The sequence below is a fragment of the Elephantulus edwardii genome, unplaced genomic scaffold (genome assembly GCF_000299155.1).
Source record: "Elephantulus edwardii isolate Elephantulus edwardi_28Jun2011 unplaced genomic scaffold, EleEdw1.0 scaffold00032, whole genome shotgun sequence".
NCBI classification, from domain to species: domain Eukaryota; kingdom Metazoa; phylum Chordata; class Mammalia; order Macroscelidea; family Macroscelididae; genus Elephantulus; species Elephantulus edwardii.
In genome coordinates, this window is record NW_006399782.1 from 12,111,086 (window position 1) to 12,124,550 (window position 13,465).

The 13,465-nt window shown below is 39.3% G+C and overlaps 1 protein-coding gene across 1 annotated transcript in view; it reads right to left on the reverse strand.

Moving 5' to 3' along the window:
- Nucleotides 1–889: 889 nt before the first annotated feature.
- The window catches only part of MAATS1 (MYCBP-associated, testis expressed 1), a 62,701-nt gene continuing 50,125 nt past the window's right edge, over nt 890–13,465 (reverse strand). Inside the window, exons 13-16 of the mRNA XM_006884317.1 lie at nt 9,860–10,081; nt 7,534–7,682; nt 6,880–6,971; nt 890–1,038 (exon numbers count right to left, since the gene is read on the reverse strand). Of these exons, the coding sequence (XP_006884379.1) occupies nt 890–1,038; nt 6,880–6,971; nt 7,534–7,682; nt 9,860–10,081 (612 nt within the window). The remainder of the gene's footprint in view (nt 1,039–6,879; nt 6,972–7,533; nt 7,683–9,859; nt 10,082–13,465) is intronic.

Genomic DNA, 13,465 nt, shown 5'->3' on the forward strand with positions numbered 1-13,465 from the left:
TGAGGACTAGTGTTATGTCCTGCATGAACTATGGCAGGAACTCCCACAGAAAAAGAAATGTGTATGTAATGCATGCCTGCTGGCAAGCTATTTTATGCTTTCCAGAGTAGCCCGATATTACACGTTGTGTAAGTCAGTCTTGTGAATATAAATGTTTAGCCTAAAAGCAGCACTGAGTGGGTTCTCCTGAAGTATTGGGGTTGAAGCAGACAGGCCCTGTGCTTGCCTGTGTGTGTTTACAACTAGCACAATGCCTTAGTGTTTCTTGCCTGATTCCATAAAACAAGTTTGGTTGGTTTTTTTTTTTAAAGTAAAGCTTACATTTATTAAACTCAAATATAAGCATAATTTTTTGTTTTTACTATGAAGTTGCTTATAACATTTTACATCTAATTACTTAACAAGTAGTTAATCAAGTATACTTGATACTTAACTAACTGACAAGTAGTTGATCAAGTATATTTGATGTTTGTGAAGGAGCTATCACAGAAAAAGCAGATTTTGAAGACATCTGCATAGAATTAGTAGCTAAAATAATATAAATTAGTTTAGGTCAGAAGTGCACAGCACACTCTATGGTCTTGCTTGTGATTGGGTACAGTTACATGTTATATAAAAGAAAACTTAAAAAGAATCTAGATCCCTGGTTTCTTGATTTTAAGAATTTAACTACTGCACCCTCAACTCTATTGGCTAATAATCCAGTTTCAGATTCCAGAACTGGGAAAAAAAGTACACCAGTTTAGATGGGAGTCCTTCACTTTCCTGAGCAATAGGTAATCTTCACATTACGACTGAGTATAGCAAAAAGCTGAATGCTGCTGCCTCCCCACTTTCTCCTTCTTCTTTCTTATGTAAGACATTTTGCAGATGAGAACGCAAACCCACCTTACGTGGCCTGATGAGTCACATCCTCAGCATCTGCATCTGCGTCTGCATCTGGCTGCTGTGTGGCAAAGTTCTTGGTGAGCATCTCTTCTATGTCTCTATGGATGATCTCATGGGCTGCGAGAATATGCTTCCGCTGAGCATTCCTCACTGTGTCAAAGGGACAGAAGTATGTCTTACTACAAAAGTCAGAATGAACCACTTCAAAGGTTTTTGAGAATAATAGTAAGAGGCAATGATTCAATAAACCAAATATGCTTTCACTTGGAACTGACTGGATGAAATAAAAACTATGTGCTGTTTTAGAAAGACATCTTTTAAGATAAACCAAATTCCTAGTTAATTCCTCAGTGCTATTCCTCTTCCTGTTTTCTGGTTGTGCTGAGTAATAGTATGCCCCAGGTGTGCCCCTGTTACCCCACAGGGGATTCCTCTTGTGGTTGTTGTTATGTGCCATCGAGTCACTTGCGACTCATAGCGATGCTATGTACAAGAGCTCTAAATGCTGTTCTATCCTGGGCCAACCTAGCCATCTCAAACACACTTATTCCCACCACTCCAGTCACAGAATCAATCCATCTCATCGAAGGTCTTCCTCTCCTTCGCCGCCCCTCCACCCTGCCAAATATGATGTCCCTCTCCAAGGACCAGTCCCCTCCTTGCAACATGCCCAAAGTATGTCACACGAAGCTTCAGAATCCTTAACTCCAAGGAGCATTCTGGCTTCACCTTCTCCAGGACAAACCTGTTTGTTCTCCTAGCAGTCCATGGTATATTCAACACTCTTCTCCAGCACCACAGCTCAAAGGCATCAATTCTCTTTCTATCAACCCTATTCACTGTCCAACTCTCTGATGCATATCATGTAATTGCGAAGACTATAGCCCAGATCAGGCACACCTTAGTCTCCAGCCTGACGTTGTTGCTCTCCAGTACTCTTGAGAGGTCCCTCAGAGCCGACTTTCCCGATACAATTCGTCTTTTGATTTCCTGGCTGCTGTTACCAAGAGTGTTGACTGTGGAGCCAACCAAACTAAAACTGTTAATTGCCTGTACTAAAAAAAAACAATGTCCATTTTTTCAAAGTCCAGCTAGGACCTCCACTAGGAGGTCTCCAGATTATATCAGCCGACATTTACCTCGGTACAGTTGTACCAATCCACTCAGCACCAAAGTATTCCATGGGAGTTATATTTTGTTGTCTACTTAGATTGTAAATAACTTCAAGGTCATTTGTTTTATTCTTCTTTTTGAGCCTTAGTCCCAGACATGAAGGCATCTGTTGATTAATGATGAGTTTCTGAGCTCATGGCTTTAGAAGATGATCGAAGACCATATCTTAAGAATACTTATCACCAAGCCTCCCTGGTAGACTAGTGGTAGGAAGTTGCATTGTCAACCCAAAGTGGGGTGGCTTGAATCCCCCAAATGCTGCAAGGAAAAAAGATGGGCAGTTTTCTACTGTGCAATGTACAGCCTCTGAAAACCACTGGAGGGTCATATAAGTTAGTTCCAACTCAAAGGCAATGAGTTGCGCTGAGCTGAAATAAAGATATTATTAACCAAAGAAGTCCTTTAAATAGTTGTATGATTGATAATGATGATGATGATGAAGATGTTGGCAGTTAGCTTTTGTCAAGATGTTATTTTGTGTCAGAAATTCTTTCATTGATCAATTGTAATTAATTTTATAAAACACAAAATCAATGAAGGAATGTATGAACTACAATATATGTTGTTGTTGTTGTTGTTAAGAGCCGTCGAGTCGCAGGCAACTCATAGCGACCCTATGAAAGAGAGTCCTCAGCACTTGAGTGTCTCTCATCCTCTCTCCAGACTACAATATATATGAATGAAAAAACTTTAATGCAAGAAAGAACAATAAAATAAATTTTTAAAGATCAATATACACAGAGGGAGAGTATATAGAAATAAGTGAAGTCCATACAGATCAATATTTAGCATTAGTTAACAAAGAATTTCTAGAAACGCACAAGAAAAGAAATAGTGCTTTACTGTATAAAGAACACATTTCAGATACTGGTCATGGTATATTCATTTATTAAATCACTCACTAATTAACTGCTTTTTTAAAAAGAGCATAAATGGAAATAAAAATGCTGTTGTGATTAAAAAACAAAACAAAACAGTAGCTACTCCCAGAAAAAACAGTAGTTGACTCTCAGAAAAAAAAAAAATTAAGTATCAGATATGTAATTATTCATTTAATCCTTTCAAAGTAAAATATGATATTGTTTATAGGTGCCAATGACTCAGCTCTGACTCACAGTAGCCCTATATACAATAGAATGAAGGGCTGCCTGATCTGACACCACAATTGTTGCTATTGTGGGCCTTCCTCTTTTTCTCTGATCCTCTACTTTACCAAGGGTCTCTCACCAGGGCCCCTCCTAAATAATATGTCCAAGCGAGTCCTCCTCATGGAATTTCTCCTGCAATCCTGACTCCATGCTCTCTTTCATACAGTCCAGCTTCTGAGATAATCTGCACAGCATATAGATTATTGTTGTTAGGCTCCATCTCCTAAGGACACAATGCACGAGAGAATGAAATCCTATCCCATTCTCTGACATCCTTACAATCTTTCCTTGCTTCAGCCCACAGTTAGTGTTAATGAGTTAAAGAGTCTTCTTCTGTACCACTCTCCGTCTGCTTTTCCATATATGATATCCTTCTCTAGGGACTGAGCTCTCCTGATAACCTGCTCAAAGTACGTGACATGAAATCACACCATCGTTGCTTTAAAGGTGCACTCTGGCTGCATTTCTTCCAAGACAGATTTGTTTGAGTTCTTGGTAATCTTTCCTATGTTTAGTATTCCTAGCTAACACACAATTCAAAGGCATCAATTCTGTTTAGCTTTCCTATTCATTGTGTGGCTTGGCACAGGCATTTTAATCTTTAAGTTGACATCCTTGTTCTTGAACACTTTAAAGAGGCTCTTGGCAGCAGATTTGCCCATTGTGTTTCCTTTTTTGACTGCTGCTGCTGTGGGTGCTGATTGTGGATCAAAACAAAGTTAAATCCTTGGTTTCTCCATGTATTATGATGTTCTTATTGTCCAGTTGTAAGGATTTTTACTTCTATAAGTTCATACCATCAGGTGTCAAGAAGACAAAGATTCTCGCCACTGGACCAATTGGCAGAGTCAGGATGGATGACGAAGAGATTGAGATTGTTCACAGCTTCAGTTTGCTCGGCTCCACAGTCAACACTCTTGGCACCAGCAGCCAGGAAATTAAAAAGCGTGTCGCGATGGGAAAGTCTGCTGTTAGGGACCTCTCTAAGGTACTCGGGAGCAACAGTGTCTCTCTGGAGACTAAGGTGCGCCTGATACAGGCCATGGTATTTGCAATCGCTTGTTATGCATCAGAGAGTTGGACAATGACTAGGGAGGACAGAAGGAGAGTGGATGCTTTTGAGCTGTGGTGCTGGAGAAGGGTACTGAATGTACCATGGACTGCCAGGAAAACAAACAGATTCATCTTGGAGAGGATTAAACCAAGCTACTCCTTGGAGGCAAGGATTCTGGGGCTTCGTCTGACATACTTTGGACATGTTGCCAGGAGGGACGGGTCCTTGGAGAGGGACATCATGCTTGGGAGGGTGGAGGGACAGCGCAGGAGGGGAAGACCCTCTATGAGATGGATTGATTCGGTGACTGGGGTAATCGGGATGGGTGTGACAGGGGCGGTGCGGTTGGCGCAGGATAGAGCAGGGTTTAGGGCTGTTGTGCATAGGGTCGCTATGAGTCGGAAACGACTCGACGGCACATAACAACAACAACAACATAAGTTCATACATCTGTACTGAAATATTTTCTTTTCATCAGAGAGAGCTTCAAGTTTTCTTCATGCAAAGTTGTTCAATCTGTATGTCAATGATAGTTGATGAGTGTTCTTTTAATCCGATGCCACATTCTTCTTCACATATGAAACCTTCATGAGTTATTTGTTCAGCATACAAATTGAATGGGTGTGGTAAAAAGACCCAACTCTGATGCAGAACTTTCCTGATTTTAAACCTTGCAGTATCCCCTTGCTCTGTTCTAACAACTGCTTCCTGATCTATGTATACGTTCTGCATGAGCACAAGTTTGTATTCTGGAATTCCCATTCTTTATAATGATCCACATTGTTGAATGCTTATGCACAGTGAAAATAACACAAGTGAACATCTTTCTGGTATTTTCTGCTTTCAGTGTCACAACCCATTTGAAGTCTGCAATGGTAGTCTTTGTTCCAGAGCCTTTTCTTGATCCTTTCTAGTCATTTGTGAATAATTTTCAGCAATATTTTCCTTGTGTGTGGTATTACTGAGTATTTGAGCTCTGGTGGCCTAGTGGGGAAGGAATTACACTAAAAACCCAGAGGCAAGCAATCTGAATCCCCCAGCTACTGTATTGGAGAAAGATGGGCAATCTCCTACCATGCAATTTAAAGCCTCTGAAAACTTGCTAAAAGGTCAGCTATGAGTCAGTTCCAACTTAACGACATCAAAAAACAAATTTTGTGCACTGATGTTCATAGCAGCATTATTTACCATTGCAAGAATATGGGAACAGCCAAATGTCCAACTACAATAGAATGGATTGAGAAATTATGTTACAGTCACACAATGGAATACTACACAGCATGGAGGAGCAATGATTTTGTAAATCACTACCTAACTTGGGAGGAGAGCATTATCCTAAGTGAACTAACTTAGTCCCATAAGGGCAAATACTATACAAGACCATTATTGTAGAAATAGATAACTAGTAAAACATGTATGAGGATCTAAGGGGGGGATGACAGGAGCACAGGAGATGGGGGGTGTAATCATAGGGTTGTACAAATTGATGGGTGAGGAAAAAATGTTCAAAATCCCTAGCTCTAAAAGAAATGCAAATCAAAACAACTCTGAGATATCATCTCACCCCAGTAAGAATAGTAAAATTTACCAGAACAGCTGGCAACAAATACTGGTGATGTTGTGGAGAAACTGGAACCCTTATTCACTGTTGGTGGGAGTGTAAAATGGTGCAACCACTGTGGAAGGTGGTGTGGTGCTTTCTCAAAAAGTTGCAAATACCATTTGACCCAGCAATTCCACTACTGGGAATATAACCCAAAGAGAGGAGAACTGCCACCCAAGCAGATATATGCACACCCACATTTATCATGGCTTTGTTCAAAATAGCAAAGAAATGGAAACAACCTAAATGCCCATCAGCAAACGAATGGATAGAGAAGCTGCGGTATATTCACACAATGGAATACTACACTGCATTAAAAAACAAGGAACTCATGCAATATTATTCAAAATGGGTGACCCTGGAAGACAATATGCTGAGTGAAGTATCTCAATCACAAAAGTACAAATACTGCATGGTGCCACTGTTTTAAAACAGGATTGACATTAGGGTTGGGGAGAGACTGAGAAAGATGGGTTCAATAATGTATACTGCATTGAAACAGATGAGGGAGAAAACTGTTTAAAAGGGCTATGTGATTAGGTGTTACTGTCATGACAGGAGTCCAGAGTGAAAGCTGCATGGTGGAGTGGACCTGGGAGGAGGGTTTGTAAAACAATGAAGGAATTTTTCTTTTACTTACTTTTCAAAGAGGGGAGTGTACTGGGGGGGGGGGAGGGAGGGTGGGGGTGGGGAGAAAAGTGCAACAATGAATGAATGGAAATCCAAAGTCTGTAAAATTTCATTGAAATTAATAATAAAAAAAGTTGGAAGTAGAAAAAAAAAATATAATTGGTGACAGCAACACAAAATTTGGAAACAAAGGAAGGGCTAGAGCTCATGATGATCCCGTATTTTGGAATTAGCATAACATGTTCTTGGAAAGCACTGAAGCAAGAAACATCCGTGATTTTTCTTCAGTAATACGTGTACATATGTGATTGATTTTAAATCTCTAGGACATAAAAAATAGATTTAAAAAATTTTGAAATATTGAAGTAGTTATAATTGCTTACCTTTTTCTTTGACAAAGTCTTTTTGTACCTCTGGGATCAGGAATCTATATACCAACTCAGCAACAATCTCCTCTGACTGAAGCTGTGTTCGGCTGAAAAACAAAATAAAACAATTTATTTCCTTTATTGTCTTCCTTGAGCTGTCAGTTTTCATTTCTTATATAAAGAACTCCCCTGCTCAAATGCCTCCAACCCCCATGCCTTGATTTGGTGAGCTTAAAATATCACCCTATTGGTGAGTTTGCTTATGTCCATGAAGATGTTGGTTTCAATCATAACCTTCATTTATGCTGCTGGTTGCTAAGAGAATCTTTGAGAGATGGCTTATATAAGTCAAAGTCCTTGGTGAGGTATGAGGATCCTGCTAGAATATTTGGAATTCAAGTAATGTTGCACAGACTTATTCATATTGCCTTGAACTATTCTAAAAGTAAATAACACTAAAGTGATCCAGACTGCAGAAGATAAGCAAGAATCCAGTTCCCAGTGCTCCTACCATAAAAAAAAAAAAGGTGTAGGTATATCCTAACAAGTTAGGCTCATAAAAGAATAGTGCAGCATTGTTTATTTGTCTCTCCTTGGTAATAAAACCTTAAAATACTACTGAGTAGCCACAAAGCTGTTGATTCTATCATCCATTCTCTTGCTACTTACCGGCTTTCCATTTCATAAGCAATGTCATTTATTTCCTCTGCCATTTTTTGAATTTCTTCCCTGGCTTGTTCTTCTGCAGTATTTGCTTCCGTATTCAGTATTATGTCTTCCAGATAGGAGGTTACAGTACTCTGGTGAACTTTAATGACCTACACAAGGCAAAAGACTCCCACTTACTGAGAACAGAAAGGCTTACAAGATGGGGAAAATTAGATAACTGACTTTTCTCAGAATACCTATTTCATTTTTTTATAGTCCCTTCACTAATCATTCCTTTTCTTTTCCATAGAGTCAATCTGAATGGAATGAACCTACCATTCCATTATGAGCCTCCTTCACTCATCAGATCCACTTCAGAATTATGGATCTCAGTATGGGAAGCAGTACTGCACTGAAAAAAGATCATGAGCTTAAAAGGCATGGTTTGGATACTGACCATCTTCTTACAGTAGTGTGACTTTGTGACACAAATTAGAGCAGAGACTATAAGACATCTCCCAATAGCCTTTCTGCTGTTCTTAGGTAACAGAAGCCCTGAATTTCTGCTTGGCTGGCAAATACCCAGACTAAAGCCTACATTTCCAAGCACTCACAGGAGCTATGAATGGCCAGGTGACTGAGTTTTCCCCAAGAGAATACATGTGGAAGGGGTGTGTGCAGAAAGGATGCCTAAAGGGCAAGTGCCCATTGCTTTGCTTCTCTTAAAACAAAGAATAGTGATGTGATGCCTGGAGCACCATCAGTCATCCTAAACTGGGCCATGGCTCAGGGATGGATGAACAGAAAGCTAGAAAGATCATGGTCTCTGACAACACATTCAAAAGCATCATGTCAGCCCTTGAAAGAAACATTCAAAAGTCAAACATTCATATCACGGCGAGCTCTGGTGGCCTACTGGCAAGAAGGTGTACTACAATCCCAGAGGTGCACTGTTCAAATCCACCAGATGCTGTGCTGGAGAAGGAGGAACAGTCTCCTCCTGTACCAGTCAGATCTGATTTGATGGTATACACAACACACACACAAAATAATAAAATAAAAAAGGAAAAAAAGCTGTTTACTTTTTTTAAAAAAAGTATCATATCAGCCCTAGACGGCTTCTTTTAAATGCTTTACGTTGTCAAATAGAAAAGACTTCAAGTGCATAACACAAAATGTTTGACTCAGCAGTTCCACTACTGGGAATATGCCCTAAAGAAAACTGAACTGCCACCCAAGCAGTTCTGTGCACACCCATGTTTATTGCTGCATTGTTCACAATAGCAAAGAGATGGAAACAACCTAAGCACCCATCACCAAATGAATGGATAGAGAAACTCTGGTATAGTCACACAATGGAATATTATGCTGCATTAAAAAACAAGGAACTCGTGAAATATACAAAATAGTGACCCTGGAGGACATTACGCTGAGTGAAATGTCTCAGTCACAAAAAGACAAACACTGCATAATGCCATTGTTATAAAACAGGACTGACATCGGGATTGAGGGGAAACTAAAAGTGGATAAATAATGTACACTGAAACAGATGAGGGAGAGAATTGCTTAAAAGGAATATATTAGTAGGTATCATTTGCATGAAAACAGTCCAGAATAAGAGCTGCATAGTAAAGTTGACTTGGGGTGGGGGTGGGGGGATTGCATAATAATGAAAGAAATTTTTTCAAAGAAAAAAGAGAACTGGAGGGGAGGAGTGGGCAGGTTTAAAAATGTGCAACAATGAATGAATGGAAATCCATGTTCTCTATAAACTTCCATTAAAATCTCAATTAAAAAATAAATAAATAAAAGGCTAAAGGCAAGAAAACAAACAACTGTACTGCATAATGCCACCCACTCCATAGTTTTTGCTAGAATCCTACAGCCCCTTTCCACTTTTCTGACTTCTGTGGTAAACAAACACTTCCTTGCTTTTCTGTATCGGTTTGCTACCCAAATATGAAATAATAAACAGCAGTTTAGTTTTGCAAGCACATGGAAAGTATCATGAGCATCCAGTGCAGCACATTTAATTTCTTGTCTGGCTCCTTAACAACCTGGGAACACCTTAAAGCTAAGACTTCAGGCCTAAATACTACATTGTCTTTGAAGAAGTGCCTGAGTAGCACTTCATTATCTGCTTATGGCTAGTACAGCAGCAGGACTCTGAGTATGTGATACTTTCTGTTTCTCCACCTGTCAAACACCTAGTCAACCTTGAATCCTGTGCATTCCCTCTGGAAGAGTCCCACTGACCAATCTCACACAGCATCAGCCAACCAATCAGCATCTAGTAGGTGGCAATTAAAATTCTACAGCTTCTATACACCCAGCTACCCTGACTTGCCTCCTTGAATATCTGATCCTCTTCCTGAAGGCGCTTTTGTTCCACCTGGCGCCGACCACTCTCCTCAGCTTCCCGCATCCGCCGCTGTCGTTCTGCCAACATGGCAAAGGCATGGATTCTCCTCTCTTCCTGTAGTCTTATCAGCTCTTTGGACAGGAAGTCAAACATGTCTGCTAATGCCCTTCCTTCCAGTCCAGCCAAATGGTTTTCAACCAGCAACACCTACAACAATAACAATAATATATTTTTTAAAGATTAAAATTCTACTATGAATAGTAATCATAAGGAGAAATGACAGATTGATCAGAACTCTGGATGAGCAATTCACTTAAAAAATGCATTTAATGTTTATTACAACTAGTATCTCTACACTGGCTCCATTTAAACGGCTCTTATTAGGAAAACTTAGGTTACAAACTCAGACATGACAGAGTAGCTTGCTCAGATAGTCACTGATACATTACAGTGATCCATTTACGAAGATGGTTTAGCAAAGCGTTTATTATCAGTTTAAATGTAGATGGTTTAAAATACTTGTAGACTTAGTGTATACTTTCTTTTCAAATTAATACAGATGGTAAAGTGGGAAAGTGTTCGTGCCTTTCAGGAAATGTAGGGAAATATTGTCGTCCTTATTAAAGATATTATTAGACTTTAACTGGACAGCCCTTTTTTGTGTTTTGGTTTTTTTTAGTTGAAGAAGGTTTTATTTTTAAATCCTGGGTATTATGTGACCCTGGAACTTCAAGAAGAAGATAAATACTGGGGGAGGGTTTGTAAAACAATGAAAGAATCTTTTCTTTTTTTTTTTTTAAGAATCTTTTCTTTTACTTTTCCATAATTTTTGACTCATGTACTTATAACTTGTTAAATTTGTGTCTTCTAGGTTGCAAAACCCCCATGATACATCTTCAAGGATATGAACATGTACGGCTAAGCACAATTAATAACGGTGCATCTAAATTCCAAAATCAATCTCCATAATAGTCTATATGTGTTTCCTACTGCCAAAGGGCAGTAGTGAGAGAGTAGTGAGAGAAGATCTTCACCCTGAAACCCACAGCGTCCCTTTTCAGCAGGAAGTAGCTAAGAGAATACGCCATCCCCTTTTCCTTATGAATCAGGGTGAAGTCTCTCTCAGGCAGGAGCGATAGGGAATGGCAAAGGACACACTGACAAAGGAGATTAATCAGAACTGACTTTGACAAGCACTGTGGCAATTGGACAATTAAAACAGACATTCGGATGGTGGGGGAAGAAGAACAAACTGGGGAGGAGGGTAGAGAGAATGGTGCTGCAATGAAGGAATGAAAACCCAAAATCCCTGTAAATGTTCATTAAAACTAATAAAATTTAATAATAATTAAAAAAAAAGAAGAAGATAAATAAATCAAAGAACCTTAAGGTCAAGGCCAATCTAAGAAATCTAGTCCAAGAACTCCCCCAAAGTGAATCATCTATTTAGGATCTGGTCCAATTTTTCCTTATTTGTTGACTATTTTTCTTGTTTAAACTTTCGTATCAACTATGGAAAGATTCTTGCTTCTTGGCTCAGAGAGGTGATGCAGAGCAGTGAGCACATGGGACTCCCTCCTTCCTCAGTGGAATTTTATTGTGGGATGTGTGAGCAGAAATAAGTTACACTCTGAACTTCTCAATCACCTGCTCTCAAAGCTAGGCTTTCAACCACAGCCTTCTGAAGATTAACCTGAGAAAACATGGGACATTGTATCATCCTTCTTTTTGTTGTTAGGTGCCATCCAGCTGCCTCCAACTCATAGCAACCCTATGCACAGCTGAATGAAATCTTGCCCAAACCTGCATCATCCTCATAACCTCTGCTATGCTTAAACTCACGGCTGCAGTCACTATGTCAATCCATCTCGTTGAGGATCTACCTCTATCTGTATTGCTGAAGCATGGTATTTCAAGCATGATGTACTTTTCCAGGTACTAAAACCTCTGATGTTAGGGACCTCTCCAAAGTGCTGAAGAGCAATGGTATCTCTTTGGAGACTAAGGTGCGTCTGATACAGGCCATGGTCTTCGCAATCACCTGTTATGCATCAGAGAGTTGGACAATGACCAAGGAGGATAGAAGGAGAATTGATGCCTTTGAGCTGTGGTGCTGGAGAAGAGTATTGAGAATACCATGGACTGCTAGGAAAACAAACAGATTTGTCCTGGAAAGGGTTAAACTGGGTGGCTCCTTGGAGGCAAGGATTCTGAGGCTCCGTCTAACATACTTTGGACATGTTGTGAGGAGAGACCGGTCCTTAGAGAGGGACATCATGCTTGGGAGGGTGGAGGGACAGCGCAGGAGAGGAAGGCCCTCTATGAGGTGGATTGATTCAGTGACTGGGATAATTGGGATGGGAGTGTCAGAGACAGTGTGATTGGCAAAGGACAGAGCGGAGTTTAGGGCTGTTGTACATAGGGTTGCTATGAGTCGCAGGCGACTCGATGGCACGTAACAACAACAACAACAAACAAAAACCTCTGACAACAGACCCAAAGTATGTAAGACTTAGTCACAACCTTTAAGGAGCAATCTCTCTGCACTTTTGACAATATAGTCAATATTCTTCTGCAGCAACACCATTTAAAGGCATTCTTCAATCTTTCCTATTCATGGTCCAATTTTCATACATATATAAAGCAATTAAAATATGGTTTGGATAAGATGCACCTTAATCTTTACAACTATATCCTTGCTCCTTAGTATTTCAAATAGCTCCTTGGCAGCAGAATTGCTTAATGCAAGAAGTCACTTGATTTCTTCACTTTCTTTCTGTGGGACTAGATTGTAGATCCAAGTAAAATTAAATTGTTGGCAATTTCATTCTTTTCTCTATTCATCATGGTATTGCTTGTTAGTCCAATTGTGAATGTTTTTGTTTTCTTCTTTCAGTTAAAGTGTAATCCATACTGAAGGCTATTGTTTTTTTTGGACAGCATCTCTTAAATTTTGTATATACCTTTTAATTCTTTAATCTCTGGTTTTCTTCCATGTGGTTTTTGTAATTTTAAGATCTTTAATAACAGGAGAGTAAAAAGCCTTATACCTTCTTATTTTTTTGTTGACTTAAAAGCCGTTGAGAACACTTTTGGAAACAGAGCAGGAAAAAGCCTATCTACTACTGAGGTAAAATAAGAAGGTCTGTGGAGTTCTCAGCCAGGAGTAAGATATAGATTTCTATTTATGAATCCCTTTGGTCTGATTTTGACACAAGGAGAAGATAAATGTGTAAGATGATTGTATCTTTTGTGACTTCATCCCATTACCTCTCCTAGCTGCAGGAGTAAGTACTGATATTTTAAAATAAATCCCATTTCTCGCTTTTTTTCTTATCAATTTGATTATGTACTACCTTGTCAACAGCAAGCCCTCATTTGTAGTTGAAATGCCACAAGATATTTTTAAAATAATGGAAAGGAAATAAAACTCAGTTGAAAGGAAAAAGTTGTTATTTTAAAGTTTCCACATTTTTGCAGTTAAGACAATGATATATTCAATCTAACAAGGAAATATCCCTTTCCAATTTGGGACTACAGCAGCATTGTTGAAGATTGTGATAGAACATATAATATTGTTTAACCAATGAT